Source organism: Rhinatrema bivittatum, chromosome 11 (genome assembly GCF_901001135.1).
Source record: "Rhinatrema bivittatum chromosome 11, aRhiBiv1.1, whole genome shotgun sequence".
NCBI classification, from domain to species: Eukaryota; Metazoa; Chordata; class Amphibia; order Gymnophiona; family Rhinatrematidae; genus Rhinatrema; species Rhinatrema bivittatum.
The window spans coordinates 57,428,264-57,447,350 of record NC_042625.1 but is presented as its reverse complement, the minus strand read 5'-3'; the positions used below and the strand labels follow the sequence as shown (position 1 = coordinate 57,447,350).

At 40.7% G+C, this 19,087-nt stretch overlaps 1 protein-coding gene across 1 annotated transcript in view; it reads left to right on the top strand.

The window, feature by feature from the left end:
- Positions 1-19,087, top strand: part of SRRM4 (serine/arginine repetitive matrix 4) — a 131,017-nt gene that overhangs the window by 37,483 nt on the left and 74,447 nt on the right. The window contains exon 6 of the mRNA XM_029572094.1: positions 17,656-17,745. Within this exon, the coding sequence (XP_029427954.1) occupies positions 17,656-17,745 (90 nt within the window). The remainder of the gene's footprint in view (positions 1-17,655; positions 17,746-19,087) is intronic.

The window sequence follows — 19,087 nt, the reverse complement described above, 5'->3', positions numbered from 1 at the left end:
GCAGAACAAGGATGTAACATACTCCTGTGTTTGTGTAAGGTGTATGGGAACGTAATGCTGTTTTTGGATGACCTGCCAGACCCCTGTGCCATTGGTGTTGGAGTGTGGCAGTATAAGTTTGCTGCTGGATGTGCTGCCACACCCCTGTAGTGTCTGGCCCCAGAGCTATTGTTGGGGACATGTCAGGAGACAGGAGGAAGAATGAAGCCCAGTGTTGTTGTTGGGGATGTGTCAGGAGAAGAAGGAATGAAGCCCTAGTATTGTTGATGGGGACATGTCAAGAGGAAGCAGGGTGTGAAAGACCCCAGTGTTATTGATGGGGACATGTCAGGAGGCAGCAGGGTGTGACAGGTCCAGTGCTGTATGGCGATATGTCAGGAGGAAGCAGGATGTGACAGGCCCTGGTGTGGAGCATGGGGATATTTCTTGAGGAATCAGGGTGTGACAGGCCCCATTGTTGTTGATGGGGACATGTCAGGAGGAAGTAAGCTGAGTCATACCAGTGTTGTGGTTGGGGACATGTCAGGAGACAGCAGTTAAAATCTGAACCAACTGGCAGTGTTAGGAGATAGCAGGTTGTGACAGGCCCCAGCATTGTTGATGGGGACATGTCAGGAGGCAGCAGGATGTGACTGGCCCAGTATTGTTCAAGGTGATATGTCAGGAGGAAGCAGGGTATAACAGGCCCTAGTGTTATTGATGGGGATATGTCTTGGGAAGCAGGGTGTGATGGGCCCCAATGTTGATGGGGACATATCAGGAGGAAGCAGGTTGTGACAGGCCCCAGTGTTGTTTATGGGGACATGTCAGGAGGCAACAGGGTGTGACAGGCCTTAGTGTTGTGCATGCGGATATGTCTTGAGGAAACAGTGTGTGACAAGCCCCATTGTTGTTGATGGGGATGTGTCAGGAAGAAGTAAGCTGAGTCCCCTTAAGCCAGGCCCTCCAGGTAGGTAGCCCTACCCCCTGGTGAAGAAAATGCCCCATTTTTACTCTTAATCCTTAGACCACCCTTCCCCCCCCCCCCAGGCTTACTCTTAACTCCTTGGGGTTCTAGTAGAGGCACAATTGATCCCTGGTCATTTCTATCCCACCAGTACTATTTTTCAAACTGGCTGACTCTAGGTGCTACTGGGGATTTTCCTGGGTTTTGTGGCCCCTTTAAGAGATGTCATCCCCGGGATGGGGGTGGGCCATTATTGCAAATTGACATTGCCAGGAAAATGTGAAATTCCCAGACATGGCAACGTAAGTAACACTCTACAGGATTTATTAAACTGTAATACTCGGGCACTGCAGTTCAGTAAATGCCACAAGGTTTTTACCCGCAGCAAAACAGTACGAGTACCACTGTTTTACTATAGCTTAGTAACTAGGTTGCTGCTGAATGTAGCGCACCTTTCCACGGTCAAAATCCAATTCTTGGATTGCCTAAGAATGGGTATTATTGAAGAAACCTTCTAATTTGGTGTCTTCTTACAGCAGCACCTACAAATACATGGTAATAAAGGGAAAGAGACATGTCGCTAATCTTTGTACAGACTTTATGAACAGTTCATACCATTAATGGGGAATGAAAATTGAAACTGTATCAAAGGATAGATTCCAGAAACAAAATATGCTTCTCTAATAATAGATTCAGCGTCTGATATGTCTTCTATTGATCAGTTGTGTTTCATATTCTGCTGGCATCTGCAAGGGGAAATCTTGGAATGGATTTTCTATTTTCTGCCAATTATTGTCACATATGAAAATCTTTGAGCAAGACAGTATTAAATATTCTTGTAGCAAAAGACATTGACATTGGTAACTGCTGAGGGTCAACCTGCTGATATTGCTGTCAATATGTCAGGGAGATATGAAGGTTTACAGGCTCACATAACCAAGGACAATGATCTCACTCTTCATGTTCCTTCTGCAGGACTTTTATTCTATTCTTGTTTCTTTTTCATTTCAGCATGTATTTGGTGCCCTTACTTCAGGATACCTTACAGAACACAAGGAAGGCAATTTCAAAGCCATTTACCATGTAAATCAGCAGCCTGAAAATTGCCCTCACTCAGTCCAGCTAAAACTGGATCCAGTCCTAGTTTTACTCCCCTGCATGGAGGTACTTATACTCTTGCTTTTCTTAGGGAATTCAAAAGGGAAATCAGAACAAGTCCCTGCATGCAGTGGGCTGAAACCAGGGCTGGATCAACGTGTCCTAAAATCTGGAGCCAGTTGGTAACCCAGTTGGTACAGCACATGTACTTATAGCCAGACTGAGAAGAGGTGTCCTGAGACACAAACTTTAAAACCTTTCCCCAGTACAGCATTTGCACACATAAGTGGATATATGGAGGGAGATTAATGCTAATATTTTGTAAAGTGTGCAGTTGGAACTGAACAGTCTGTAAAATAGTGCATATTTCTGCTCCAAAACAATGAGCGTACGTTTCAGTATGTGAAAATATTTCCAATGCAAGAAAATGCATGCTGTATGCTTTCTGTACACATTTTATAAATATACACCTGTGTATTTTACACACAAAATAACTGAGACATTTGCACAAATAAACACCCAGAATTAAACATGGAGGAAGGTATTTTATAAAGTATCAGCCCGATTTTAAAAGGACCAAGTGCGTGCTGCGTGCATTTTTAGAAGGGTCCTGCCATGTGCGTAATCCCTATTACGTGTTGAAGTGCCGGGCCTCTCTAAAGGGGCAGGCCAGGGGGTGGGATCTGGGTGGAGAGGGGTGGGGCGGGGCAGGCCGGGACAGCACCATTCGATGCTGTCCCGGGGAAGCACGTGCCAGCACAAGGCTGGCATGCGTAACTTACTTCTGCTCATCAGAGCAGGTACGTTACAGAACAAAAAAATAGAGTAGGTAGGTAGGGGTCAGGGGTCAGGTGGAGCGGAGAAAGGGAGGAAGGTTAGGTAGGGGGTTAGGTAAATTCCCTTTCAGTCCGCTTCTTAATTGGAGTGGGCCGCCTGCACATGTGCATGTGGTTTTTAAAATCCAGCGCACAAATGCACGCGGCTGTCGGATTTTATAAAATGCACGCGCCGGCACGTGCATGTTCTAAAATTGTCGCGTCCGTGTGCACACGCCGGGAACCACGCGCACATGAACGCACGCGCGTGGGTCTTAAAATCAACCCTTTAAATCAACCCTTAAAATCAAACCATTCTGAAAAATACTTAACTAAGAACATTACAAATGCCATGCAGGGTCCATCGAGTTCAGCATTCTGTCTCCAACAGTAGCCAATCCAGATCACAAAGAGCAGAAGATAGGATCATTGATCTGTTTTTCGTATCTCACTCCTGGGAATAAGAGCTGGCTTTCCTAACTCTGCCTGGTTAATTACTGTTTATGGACTTTTCTTTCAGGAAATTGTCCAATATTCTTTTGAACCCCTCTCTATTAGCCTTGACCACATCCTCCAGCAAGAGATTCCAAAGCTTGATTGTGCATTGAATGAAAAAAATACTTCCTATGATTTTTTATTTTTTTTTTAAATCTTCCAGTTGCTAGTTTCATTGAGAATCTCCTAGTCCTAGGGTTTTTGAAAGGGTAAATAACCATTCCCTATTTACCCATTTCACCCCATTCATAATTTTATAAATTTCAATCATATCCTCTTTCAGTTGTCTCTTTTCCAAGCTAAAGAACCATAATCTATTTAGCCCTTCTCCAGAAAGGAGATTTTTAATCCCCTTTAATTTAACTTATGCAAGTACTTGGAATCACCAATTTATCGATGCCTCCACTAGTTTACCCAGTATTTCTCCAGTTCACCTAGATCCTCTAACACTTAACTCTTAATCCTTATCCCCCTATCCATAATTTACAGACAATAGACAAGTCCAATTTCAGTTGTGCAAGTCAATTAGTAGATATAAAAGTGTACAAACAAGCTTGCTAAAGTATACACATAGATTGCTTACTAAATAGCACCTACCACATGTATTTCCAGACCCTGACCCAGAACATCCCTAGACAGTTTCTTTTTTCCTCTAGTAAAATATATGCACAAAACTGAAAATATGTAATACTCCTGGGAGTTATATAATAGCATATATGTGCTACATGTTGTTTGAAAATTCACCCCATAGATTGTATTTTCAGATCTACATGTGTTATTTTACATACAAATTTTATCCACTCAAAAAGACAGGTTCAAAGTCACTTTGTGTACTTACCATTTGAAAACTAGGCACAAAGCCTGTGTATATACCGGTCAATTTTAAAAGCCCTATGTGTGCCGAAGCTGGAATATAAGCGCGTGACTCAACACAGCGCGCACTGCATGGATCTCCCGGTTCGCGCACAGAAATGATTCTTGCCAAAAGGGGCGGGGCATGGGTGTGGACTGGGCAGGGTACGGGTAGGCTGGGGTTGCGGCATGATTTCTGTATGTACCTATTTATGCGCACAAGCACGCACCGGGGGCCACGCCGGGGTCCGCTGTGGTACTACGTAACTTTACTTCTGCTATGGACGGCGTGTAAGTCATAAAATAAAAAAATAGGTTACTTAGTGAGGTTTAGGGAGTCTGGCCTAACAGGGTAAAAGGTAGGCAAAGTAATAGGGGGGGGGGGGGGGGTTAAGAAGGCCAATTTGTTAACTGGACAAACTGGGAGCGAACTGGGAAAATGGGTTCCAGCGTTGGCGCACGCGATTTGTAAAATCCCCCCACTTAGGCGAGCAAGGCGGCATTTGCGCGCACATGAACACATCATGAATATGAAATCCTGCGCAAACGTACACGTGAATAGCTGATTTTAAAACACACGCGCATATATGCGCATATATTTTAAAATCACCATGTCCATGTAACCATGACGGCAAACACGCACACATGTGCACCCGCACGCGGTTCTTAAAATGTACCTCACAGAGTACTTATGGACTTAGCAGCTAAGCAGGCAGCATGAAGGTCACCCCTTCAATTTACAGAGAGCAGAGCAGACAACAGGAAAGAAAACTGAGGAGTGAAGCTGCATACCTCAACTGGTTTTTAAAGAAAAGCTGACTGGATGAGATGGGTTTTCAAGTTTAGATCTGACAACAGTTAATGATGGAACATTCTGGATATTTGGATGAAGTTTATTCCAGAGAAAACAGTGAGAAATGGTAGCGAATAAGATTGTTACAGGGGTCGACAAAATGTGCATGTGTAAATGAATAAAGAGAACATGATGGAGTATAGCAAACTCTTAGATTAGGAACACAGGAGGGAGCCAGACTATAAATGTATTTCATCATCATCATCATCACCAACATCTCATTTGTATCAACCCTTTCCAATCAGAGAGTTCAAAGTGTGTTACAATAAGTTAGAGTATCCATAAAACACCACTCAGGGAAACACTAGTATAGTATAACAATTCCAAAAAACAGCTAGTGTTAATGTTTGTTTAATTGAAAACTTATGCTCATAAAAAAAACAGCTTTTCTAAAACAATTTTTATATGAGAGGAAAAAGACCTCAGTTCTGGCAGGAAATGTTAGAAACAGAACCCAAATCCAGTTAGTACAGTCACTGATCTTAAAAAAACACAACCTCTCTTTTTATTTAAATCTTATTCTTTTTTTAAGAAAAATCTTTTATTTTCTTTTTTTCCCATATTTTCATTCAAGACCCAGAATATATATTTTCTTAAATTGCAGAAGTATGCCCAGTAATAAAAATGTAGAAGAAATGAATACTGGGGTAGATTTTTAAACCTAAGCGCTTGCGTCCATATGTGTGCACTTCCCAGTTCGCACATATGGATGCGCCGATTTTATAACATGCGCGCACTGGCGCTCACATGTTATATAATCCGGAGGCCTGCATGCAGTTTTCACATGGTGACTCATCCCAGCCTTCCCCAGTTCCCTACCCCCCCCCCCCCCCCACCTAACCTCCCTTCCCCTTCCCTTCTCCTCTCCATCCCCTAAACAGCTTACTTTTTTTAAATTTTTTAAGTTGCTGCTCCTCCAGAGCAGAAGCAATTTGCGCGCACCAGCCGACTACCGGCATGCGCTTCCCCTGCACAGCGGCAAATGGCCACTGTACCGGCCACCTCCAGTCCCACTGCCCCCTGGACCACCCCTTTATCTGGGCCTGGCACTTCAGCGCGTAACAGGGGTTATGCACGTGGCCGGGATCCTTTGAAGATGTGCGCAGCATGTGCAAGGCCCGACCACGCACGTAACCCCCATTTTTTATGCGCAGGGGATTTAAAATTCAGCCGATTATCTACAGATTAATTTATCTCAATCTGTCTCACAGTTACTTTTCCTCTGGTTTTAATGAAGCCTGAAAAACGCCAGCGTTGCCAACGTTTTGCAGTTGCTGCGTCAGGTCATTGGATTTATTCTGAAAAATATTTCACACAAGCATTAATGCAATCCTGTTTAACTGAAACAAGTCATTGCTTAGTACTTACTTGCTTTCTTTCAATCTTAAACTTGTTCCTCTCTCATTGTATTCCACCTGTCTATACGAGAATTACTGGTACATGGCTGAACGTTACCTTAATATACTACTCTAAAGATTTGTATCATTGACCAATCAAGCTACTCACTGTATAGAACCTCTGCCAATCATGTCTCAAGTTGACAACATGAAGGCACCATCAACACTAGAGTGTCCACAAGCCAATCACTGATTTTCTCTGTTTCCAAGCTTGATCAATGTGAATGCTTAATTTGTTCATTTCCTATCAATCACCACCTTTGTCTTCAATGATGTTGCAGGAATTCCAATATCATAGAACAAAAGGAACGTATATATTGTGGATAACCAGATTATATTAAACTGTTCCATTTGATCTTACAATTTAAACCAATTGGTTCTTCTGTTTTCAATCTGAAAACCCAATTCTGTTCTTTTTTGTATAATTCTTGTTCCCTGTTCCCACTTCTTATGTTCAATTTCACAATGTCTATTGCAAACCATCATAGATCTTTTACTACATATCCCTGCAATAAACAATGCTTTACTATTGGTGTGGTCTCCTTAGCATTGCACAAACAGCTTTCATGTTCTCCAAGATGTAATTTCAATGCTCTTAGTTTTTCCAACATAAATTCTTTCATAAAGACATTGAATTATGTTAACAACATATATGGACATAGAGGTTGTAAAATGATGTAATGTGTATGTGTGTTTCAGCCCTGGACACACAAACTCTTTAGGCGTAGATTTTAAAAGAAGCGCGTGCGGCATACATGTGCGTGCACTACCAGGCACACGCATATGTATGCCCGATTTTATAACTTGTGCGCGCATGTTATAAAATTGGGGGTCAGCAAACGCAAGGGGTGCACAATTACGAAGCTTGCACGTGCTGAGCTGCGCTGCCTTCCCCCCTTCCCTCCCAGGCCACTCCGAAATCCTTTGAAAATAGACCCGGCGCGCGTAACCTTTTTAAAATCCGGCCCTTAATGCACAAAGTCTGATTACACCCCCAGAATGCCCACATTTATAATGTCCTTTAATTTTTTGACCGCTCACATTAGACACGTCTTCCAATCTTGATTCCTGTAATGTCGCAGGGCATAGCATTTCTTTCAGATTATTGGATCATGAAAACACCATTCTGAAATCAATGTCTTCTAAACCTGGTATCATCCATATTGTATGCTAATGTGAACAGATGTTTCTCACAAATTTTTTCGAAGTTGGAGAATATCTTGTCACACAGATTGCCACCTCTGAATCACTGCTGTATGTTCCTGATAATAAGATCTCTCTATCACTGTAGAGAGCTCTCTTTTAAGCATGTTTTATACATTTGGTGGTATATCCTTGTGTTTTCAACTTACTAATTAACCTTTGAGATTCTCGTTTATAAATCTCCACAGTCGAACACTCCATCTGTATCTCAAGAATTGAGAGACAGGAAAACTTCTCCTCAAAGGTTCTGGATGAGCGCTGCTGTAATGTAGAAAAGTATTTCCATCTGTTTTCTTCCTAAATATTGTTGTCTCTGTATTGCCAACTGCCGTCTTAAAATCATCACATCAAGAAATGAAATTTTTTGAAAATTATAATTTATTGTAAATTGTATCCTTTCATCATAAGTATTGATCCATGTACCTAACTCTTTCTCACTACCACACCATGCCATAAAGAAGTCATCTATAAAGCATGTATAGAAAAAAAATCTTTTCAAAAAAACGGAGATTTGTAAATCCAGTACTCTTCAAACTTCATCATAAACAAATTTGCTAATGATGGGGCCATAGTAGACCCCCATAGAGGTCCCTGAAATTTGATGAAAAATGAAAAATAAAATTTCAATGCTATTCTAATTGTACAATGAACTCTGTAGGAACCATGTGTGGATGTTCTGCAAGTGTCAAGTAAAGTCAATGCTAGTCAGCAAGGATAAAAATGACAGGGTGGCAGTGTCCATGGATCAGGTACAATAGAATTCGTTTAGGACAGTGACATTAATTAGGTTAAATACTGTAACCATGTATCTTTCCTAATGGGAGGGGAAGAGGGTAGGGAGAAAAGACTTTCAAGGCCCTTGGGCTTGTAAAAAAATCTTTCCGATATCTCACAGAATTAAAAATGATGAGATAGATATTGCGCAGCTGGCTGTTACCCTGTTGCAAATTTTGGTATCATCCACAAAAGGATAAATCTTTCCCAATAGTCCTTCCAAAATATTACTTCCAAAAGTGTTGAAAAGAACCAATCCAAGGGCCGATACCTGTGGTACATCACTAGTAATGTCCCTTTCTGCAGAGTGAGCATCATTTACCATTACCCTTTGTCACCTCCCACTCAATCAGTTTGTAACCTTAGAGCCCATACCAAAAGTGCTGAATGTATTTATGTCACCCATGCGGAACCATGAAATCCAAATAAACTACATCTAATACACTTCCCTGCTCCAACTCTCTGGTCACCCAGTCAAAGAAATTGATCAGATTCATCTGACATGGCGTAAAACATGCTGCCTCAAATATTGTAATCTATTGGCACTATCCTCTAATTTAGCCGTGACACACAATGTCTTTGTACTTTGCCTAATACCCACCAGGGTTTAACCCATGGCCTCCTAAGGGCTACAGTAGGCACTGTGTGTGTGCCCCTTTCCTGGCAACCACTCACCTACCAACTGGGGTTCTGCTTGATTTTGAGCAACTACCCTGACCAAAAAGCTTTTTCCTGGGAACATTAGGACTCCATAATTCTGGAGATCCCACAGTTTCCAGAGAAGTGCTCACAGACCACACATCCAAAAAATTAGGGATCACCCAGCTTCTCACTTATCTGGGCTACAACAGTCTCAACTACAGTGGTAATATACTAAAGAGTTTATTATTAAAAAGGAGGAACAGTGAACATAAAATATATTACATTACTCCTGTGTTGCAGCATGTAGCACCCTCCCAGGTACTACAGGAAACCTGCCACCAAGGGTGGGGATATATAACAACAGAAGATCCCTACCTGCACCTATTGATAAAGGAGACAGAATGAGGGTTGAAGGTAACTATATAACTTAACCACTGGGAAAGAAAAGTCCTGTGCCCACCTGATCTACCTCTTTCTTTGCTCTCAGAGGACCCACCCTTCCCACACCCTATTCCTTGTAACAGGATACATATTCAGGGATTCCCAACCCTGTCCTTCCCACAGCCAATTGGGTTTTCAGGATATCTGGAGACTCGGTATATGTAAAGTTTGTGGATATCCTGAAAATCAGACTGGCTGTGGGGACCCCAGGATAGCTTTGGGAAGCCCTGTCTTAGGAAATCATCACACAGAGAAACTGTTTTACAGCTTTTACTGGTAACAAGAGAATAAAATCAGAAGTTAAGTAGGGAAGAACAAAGGTATTAATTAAGCATGAAATGGCAGAAAAAAACAATAACAGTAGAATGTATACTCAGAGTGCATTGTGGACAGTAGTATCTGACAGTTAATATATAGCATAAAACAATAGGGAGACAGTTAACTGATTCTCAATTATATATTAAACCCTAGAATTTAGCATACCCTCTCCTGCTCTTAGTCACTAAATATGCACAATAAAGTTGGCACCCATTATTGTATTACACCCAAGTAGCTGGTAAGAATTCCAGGGAGTGCTGTGGGCTGGTAAAATGTCTCTAATCCTGCTAGGAGGCCAGCTTAAATATAGCTTCTCTCTGCAGCTCTTGATCATACAGATTTGCCTCTAACAAGCCTATCAGTCAGCTGTGATTTTAGACTATAATTACGAAGGAGTCTATGTTTTTCCTCCACCATCCTTCTTGGCAATAAGGATGGCTGACCATCTCTCATTTCTTAAAATATATCTCTGAAAGCCTGGATGCACTTATCTCAATTCCCTCCTGGCTGAGAGTTCCCACAAACAAGTTCCTAACTTCTAGTGTCCTTGAATGTCCTTGCCTGGGCACGCTGCTTTCTGTCTCTGACTTGCTGGTTCCACACTGCTTTTTTTTCGGTCCAGAACAAAACTCCTTCTCTCTCTTTCTTCTGCTCAGCTCTAGACCACTTCCCTCCAGAATATCCAGGCAAAACAGACAGAAAACCTGCCCTTTTTCCTTTTTGTGCACTACCAATAGGGCAAAGGTTTTCCTTTCTTCTTCCTGGTTACTGGCCAGCTCTCATAGGCTCACCAAGGTCAGGGGGTTGCTCCCTCAATACTGTGTCTGGATAACCATATAATTGCTGTTCTGCAGATGCATGAACTTCATGCAAAAGCAAATAACACATGTATCTAACATGCACATAGCTCCTTGTGGCACCTCACCTCTCACGGCAAGGAAGAGATAGTGAGCTGTACAGTGTCACTGTCCCTTTTGCAGGTCTGCCGTACAATTTAAATAGTTCAGACTTAAATATTCTTCACAATGTGAGGTTCTACCTCAGTGTAAGCTCAGGTGGGTAGGAACTCAGATTATGGAATCTTTTCACATATCTCCCCATACACACACTTAAATGGAGATGTGGCCTCAAACCACTGTAAAGCAAACAGCAGATTAAGTAAAAACCCTGTATAATAAACTTCACATTCTACCTAATGAAAAACTGCAACATCCAAAACCAGTAAATCATGTTAATAGCCACTATGCTGTGGGAGACTGCTTGAGAGGACATCTTTGAGCCTTTGTAAGGCATCATAACTGAGCTTCTGGACAGGCTTAAAAACTCTTTTTATTGGTTGTTCAACCCTTTCCCCATCATTATTAGTATTGAGTACTTCATCAGGGTGGGGTGAAGGGTCTTTAGCATTATCAACATTGGCACCATGATTAAGAGTAACCCCCAGGTGCCTCAATGAGTTTGTTACATTTACTGGTTTCCTCTGTACCTGGAGCCCCATTCTCCTCAACCACTAGCCTTGCCAGTTGTTTTGGTGTTGGCATTACTGGGGATACTATAGGCTTATCAAGGTGATTTCCAGGGGAAGGACACAAAAGTGGCCAGGAGGATACAGAAAGTGGTGCTGTAATTGGTGAAAAGGGGGGTTAGCAGGATCTTACATAGAAACATAGAAACATAGAAATGACGGCAGAAGAAGACCAAACGGCCCATCCAGTCTGCCCAGCAAGCCTCACACATTTTTTCTCTCATACTTCTCCTGCCTGAGAGCATGATACTTCAGGTGGCTCAACTGGTGGGGCCTGGGTGAAGCACCACAACAGCTCAATGGGATCTTAATTTTTCCTCCATGGAAGAGCATCTGAATATTCCATCTCTAACTGAGATATCTGCAGAATGGCCCATGTCAGCCCTCGTGTTTGAAGGTGGATCATCAATTTGGCTCCTCAACCTCCTTAATCTCTTTGGTTGGGTCCTGGGCATCCCAGGAGAAGGCAGATGTATCAACTGTCCTATGGGAAGCAGATGGTCCCTGTGTAATATTCTTTCAGGGTCGTGTCCATTTTCAAGCTACACTTTGTAGACAGACAGATTGGACAGCTTTAACACAATGACATATGGCTCCTAGTACAATTGATTGGATATTATATGTTTCCATGGTATACCTAGGGCTTTCACCAATGCATAGTTTCGAGAACTCCACGCATCATACCTAACTTTATTGCTGACATTTCAGTTTCCCGCAGCTTTGTAGCTGCCTGGTAAGCGAGGTTCCATTGTTCCTTCAGATTCTCAATATATTTCAAACAGTTTCCTGTGGAGTTTCCATCTGGAGTCACTACATAGCACACATCTACTGGCAGCCAAGCCTTCCTACTAAACATGAGGTATTATAGTATCTGGTAGCATCATTCTTTGTATGGTTGAAAACATGAACCAGCCTGCTCACATGCTGACTCCATTGTTTCTTCTTGGGGTCTAGAGTTCCCAGCATATTTAACAAGGTTCTATTGAATCTCTTGGGCTATAGATTACCTTGAGGATGACAGGATGTGGAATCTGTTTGACTGCAATTGATAACATTTATAACTGCACTTGAGTTATAGCTTGTTGAATTTCTTCTATACCGGAAACACAAACAAGCTTATGTGTCTCAGACTTCATTTCAACTCTTCCCACATTCTTTTAATTTTCTTCAAGTAACTGGTTTTGTCAGTTTCAAATTTCCCTAGTACTTTTGCTATTAAGACATTCTTCCATTTACAAACAGCAGCAGTGACAACTGACAGGGTTGACTTATTTTCATTTTCACTGAGCAGGTTTTCTATTGGACCATGTCTGTCCATTCTTTGTTAATAAGCGATAGCAATATCAGGTTACAGCTCACAGATTCAGCACTACTCTTCAAACTACTCTTCAGGCCACCCTTACTACCTACAGAAGTTTTAAATTGCTCTGCAAATGATTTTGCATCTTTTTCTCCAATAAAATAAAGTTAATTTGTGATACCTTATCTGCTCCAAGGCCTTCTGTTCCATTAGGCTCTTCTCCTGTTTTGCCATCTAACTCCTCTGAACTATCTACAGCACCAATTCCTAACTCAATGATCCCTCTTTATCCTCTCATTTTTCAAACTTCTATCTAATATTTCCTGTGGGTATTGGCATATTTATATCTTCAATGCATCTCATGACTTCTAAATTAGATTCTATTCAATCCAAACTTCTAAAAAATCCCAGCTTGGCTCTTACTGGTTCCATTCCTACTATAGTTAATACATCTTTGTTCTCTGGTTCTTTTTCTGACCAGTTAAACATTTCTAGGGTCTATCAACCTTAAAAAAGAATCATTAGACTCTACTATTCTGTCTAATTATAGACCTTCCCATGATCTCTAAAATAATCGACAATGTGGTTTTTGGCCAACTGCATGATTACCGGTATATTAATAAGACTATTGTCCTACACCCTTCTCAGCCCAGGTTCCGCAGAGCCCATAGTACAGAATCTGCATTAGTACCAATCTGCCTAAACCAATGATATTCGTCTCAATTTTGATCCAGGTATGGCTGCACTCACAGGTTTGGGTTTTTTTAGATATAAGTGCTGCCTTTGACACAGTTGATCATGCTGTATTACTTAAGAGACTCAGTGAAATTGGGATTTTATATAGAGCTCTGTCCTGGTTTGTCTGGATGTAAGTTCCAATTTGACTGGAAACCAATTTTTACTATCTTCTGGTATGCTGCAAGTTTCAGTTCTCTTATTCAATTTGTTTTTTTCACCATTAGTTACTCTGATACAGGATTTTGGATTTTGCCCTTCGTTCTGTGCAGACGACATTTAGATTACAGTTTTTCTTAATTCTCATACTCCATTACATCTGTCTGCATTTAATCATTGTCTAATCATTGGCCGACCATTCATAAACTACAGGTTAACCCTACAAAATCAGACGCACTTTGGTTTAGTAACAGATCAAGTCTCCCTTCACTAGCTCCAATTATGAATGGAATATTAGAACTACAGCTATTACACTAGGAGTGCAATTGGACTCTCACTTTCTATGTCTCAATATATCTCTGCTATTGTTAAAAAAGCTTTTTATTTTTTTATGATATATCTGCCATTTACTAGAGCCATCAGATTTGAAATTACTTATTCATGCTTTTGTAGTATCCAAATTAGATTATTGTAATTCTTTAATACTTGGAGTTCCTAATTATCAAATCAAGTGACTACAGCTTTTACAAAATACTGCAGCAAAATTAGTTTTTGGAGTATGAAAGTTTCATCATGTCACTTCCATTTAAAATAAATTACATTGGCTTCCCATTAGTTACCATACTTGTTTTAAGATTTTATGTTTAATTTTTTGTGCTTTACATTTTGGTGTGCAGAGTTATCTTTATAAATTGCTAATAACTTACACTCCAACTCACACTCTTCACTTTTCTTAAAAAGGCTTCCTCCATCTTACTTATCTGTCATCTGTCTTGATTCTACTCGAGAACCTACATTTAGTTATCAAACTCCTGCATTATGGAATTCACTTCCCTTTCACATTTCATGCTGCCCCTGATTATTTAAAGTTCAGGAAGGCATTGAAAGCATGTTTTTTTCCATCAGGTCTTCAGGGACCTGAATTGAGATCAACCAATTTTTAGCGAAAGCTTTGATTTATAATTCAGTTGATATAAGACAGTGTTATCTGTTTATTTGTTCAATTTAATTTGTATTTATTTTATTAATTAAGTCAGCTTGTTATGTTTTTATGGATTGTATTTTATTTGAATAATTATTTGTGTTTTTATTAAATTCTATATGTTTTCTTTGAGAATTATGCATGTTTTATTGTATATTCACCTGTATACCATGTTTTTACAGGTGGTTTATAAAATGCATGAGATGAAATGAAATGTAATCACAGATGGGGGGTGGGAATAGGAAAGTGCTCCTTAACTGAGCAACAGACTTGTACAGCAGAAATGTCTTTTGGATATGGACAAGTGTATATAGCCAGACCTCAGGTAGTCCTTGATTAAGAACTCTTTTACTTTCACACTCATTTCACTGTTCTGTCCTCAGCTCCCAATGTCCTAGCTTAGGAGCCTATAAAGCAAGTTAAACCTCTTCCTTTTTTTAGCTCCAAAGTCAGAGAAAACTCAGATCCTAATACCAAAATATTTATTGAATAATAAACAGTTTAACATTCACTGTGAATGGTTTGGTATTGAAGATAACTGCACAGATGGCAGAACTGATACAGCTACAATGAGGAACTCTGAAAGCTCAGCAAGAGGCAGACGACTGCAGTTGTAGAGGAAGTTGTGAATGCTAGCCGATAGCAGAAACCAGCAGCAGAAGAGAAAAGAAGCAAGGTGAAAAGCGCCATGCTTCTAGAAACCTGCAGAGGATCCAAGAGAGCTACAAACTTGTCCAGAGCCAGTTCCAAACTGAACTTTCAGCAGGAAATAGGGTCTCCCAGGGTTCCAAGGAGCAAAAGACCAATAGGGAGAAGCAAGAGAATATAGACAGAGGAGGAGCAAACAGGAATAAATCCAATCAGAAGCTCAGCAATATTTAAACAATCACCAATAAGGAGGGTTAGCTCTACAACATGAAGAGAACCTAATGGGTAAATTTTAAAAGGAAAGAGCATGCGCCCATAAACGTGCGTATTGCAGTATGAGCAAAAATATGCCTCATTTTATAAAGCATGCATATAGTATTTAAAAGGATGAAAGAAAAGAAATAGATGCCTGTAGTCTTAAAACAATCCTTTATTGCAGTGGAGACACAAGGGTAGCCCGACTCTGGCCGAGTTTCGCCGTTTCAAAACGGCTGCCTCAGGGGCTTACAATAATCTTCTTGAATTCATTAGTTATATATCCACTAGTGGAGTTCTGCTATCGCAAATGCTTCAAGACGCAACATAAGAGATCATACAGCTCTTTATATGATCACATTATATTCTTAGTCGATATATAACTAATGAATTCAAGAAGATTATTGTAAGCCCCTGAGGCAGCCGTTTTGAAACGGCGAAACTCGGCCAGAGTCGGGCTACCCTTGTGTCTCCACTGCAATAAAGGATTGTTTTAAGACTACAGGCATCTATTTCTTTTCTTTCATCCTGACGGCTATTATAGATCGCCTTCCTTCGTGCTTTTTGGGTCCTATAGTATTTAAAATACTGTTGCACACATACTTCTATAGCCTTTACATGAGAAAGAGAACGTGCCTCTGTACAGAGTCAGTCTGACACTCTATATACATGTACCACTCTAGAGAGGCAATTTGAATCGGGATGGGTTTTCAGGAGGTGGGTTGGGTTAAGGGGGGTGTTGTTACAGACACATTCATAGGTATTCATAGTAAAATTGACATGAGTAAAGAATTATAGTTCATAATAAGTGATGAAAAGTCTAACAAGAGGAGTTGATTTGTACACTGCAGTGCATCACACTGATACAGGAAGAGGGCAATAATCAAAGCCATTTCCACAGGTAAAACAGCATTTTACTCCTAGAAACAAGAAACAAGCTTTTTGAGTATTGCCTACCCTTAATATAGGTAAAATTCCACACATTGTTCATTAACGTGCATAATTTTATCTGCAGTTTCAAAGTGCTCCTGTAAGCGGAGTTAGGCTGGGTGAGAAAATAAAACGCACAGTTTTGGATTTTCAAACTATGTGCTTTGTTTTTTCCAGAAAAGTGTTTGTAGGGAAAGCAAGAACAATTTTTTGTGGGTACCTTTTCCATAGGCAATAAATCAAAGCAAAACTGCTTGCATAGCTTTGCTTTGCTTGGTGCAAACACCAAGGGTAAAAAGTGCCTATAGCATTTGCACCAAAATTATTGCCCCTGAAAAGGGTAAATACAGCTTGGAAGCAGGAATAGGGATATTAAAAAGGAAGGTCTTTAGTAACAAGACACATGGCATAATAAAAGTTAGGGGTGTGCATTCGTTTTGAACTTATAGGTAAAACGCAACTTTTTTTTTTTTAACTTAAAAAAGTGATGAGGCGAAAACGATCGGATTTCCAACTTATTCAACATAGCTATGTTGAGTCAGGAGGCCCCCCCAAGCTGGCCAAAAGTTCCTTTTGGGTCCAACGAGGGTCCCGGAGCGAACCCGCGGGGAATCACGTGACGTCCGCGTCACTCCAACGTGACGCCGATGTCACGTGCTCCTTGCAAAGGAGTTCAGAAATGGCGTCCTGACTCCCCGCTAGACTACCAGGGAGTTTTGATAAGTCTTGGGGGGGGGATTAAGGAGGGTGAGGGGTTTAAATTTTTATTTAGGGAATCGGTGCACGTATGGACATAGACTCAACTTATGGAATTCTCCATATGTCCATATTGACCGAAATTGACCCCCCCTTTCGACTTATGGACTTATGAACATAAACTTTTGGTCTGCACATCCCTAATAAAAGTATAGACTTCTTATTCAAAAACGTTTTATAATATATTAAATAAATGTAGTAGAAGGAAAGAGAAAGAAGGCTCTGGAATAAGTCCCAGAGAGGAATAAACAGAATCAAGTAATAGGCAAGCTGATGCACTGAAGAATCTAGCTAGTACTACAGCTTTCCATGTAACCCACCTCAGAAAGAACCCTGGTCATGTCTCCTCTTCCTCATAGCGGCTTTAGGAGTAAACATGTCAGAACCTTCATGCACACCTCTCACTATTATTTGGCTTTTATAGATTATGCATACTATAGGCTTTGTTGTGTATGTGATGGGAATGGAAACTAAAAACGAATGCTCCCATGGGTATTTCCTGTCCTATTTATTCATTTTCCTATCATGAAGGTCCCATGGCAGAACACGAAAATCCCACAGGCACCACCGCCGCTGCCGATCGGAGAGCTCCGGTTCCAGAACCATGAGTTACAGAAGCAGGTAACACATCTCAAGAGGGGCACTGGGTCAAGACTTGAATAATTTCTGAACATAACAAACAATGATAAACAACACGGGGCCTTGCGCCCCATGACATCATATCCCACATCCTCTCAAAGCCCTGGATTTCAGGAGCACCAGCTTTGTGGAAATGGGGGAGGAAAGGTGTTCCGTAAGGAAGGGCCAGTAGGGTGGGAAGTTGTTTGTGAAGCAGAACAGTAAATAATCTATAGGAAGGGCAACAAATCTTCATGCTGTGGAAAAAAAAAGTAAAAGTAAGAGCATAAAAGAAACCATTGTGGGTTTCCAAAGATATGGCTGAAAAAGTAAGGAAAAAAAAAGATTAGCTTTCAACAAATACAAAGGATTGAAAAGAAGAGCAGAGGGGGTAATATTCTGTAAAGCTGAAAGAAGCAGAGAGAGTAGTCAGGCATACAAAAGTGAGAGTGAAAGAAAAGACGACAAGACAGTAAAGCGAGGTGACAAGACTAGTTTCAACTTATCAGTGGAAGGAGGATGAGCAGAGCTGGGATTGTAAAACATAGAGGAGAAAAGGAAGACTGTGCAGAAGGTGACAAGGAAAGAGCAGAAATGCTATACAAATAGTTTTGTTGAGAAGGGAATGTTGAAGAACCACCAGTTGTTGGCAGAAGTACATATGATAGTAGGGTAGATGCTAAACCATTTACAGTAGAGAGTGTATGAAACTAGCAAAAGTACAAATGGACAAAGGTATGAGCTCAAAGATTTGTCAATAGATCTTTGGCGATGGGAGTGGTTTCATAAGTCTGGAGAAATGTAGATATGGTCTTTCTTTATGAAAATGATAACAGAGGAGGTTGGAAACTACAGGCTATTTAATCTTACCTAGATAGTGGAAAATGTAATGGGGACTCTACTGAAGAAAAGGATTGTGAAATGTCTAGAATCCATTGGGCTGCAGGATCCAAGAGAGAAGGATATTGGATTATGCAAAACAAATCTGATCAATTTATTAGATTAAGTGGAAAGAGGATTAGATCAATACACTGGATGTGGTTACTTGGCATTCAGAAAAGCTTTTAATACTGTCCTGCATAGTCTGCTCTTAACCTGAGTGGCTTGGGAGTTAGCTCAAGGTGGTGTGTTGGATTTGAGTAATAGACAACAAAAGGAAAGAAAAGTAATTAATGGAATGTTCCAGGAATCAGTGCTAGGTCTGGATCTGTTCAATATCTTTGTGAGTGCATTAGGAGTAGTTTAACATCTGCAACAGAGTTGTAGAGCTCTCAATATATGTCTTGTGTGTGGTTTTGACTATTTTCCCAATAGATATTGCTTTTATTTCTGCTGTTTTTAATTC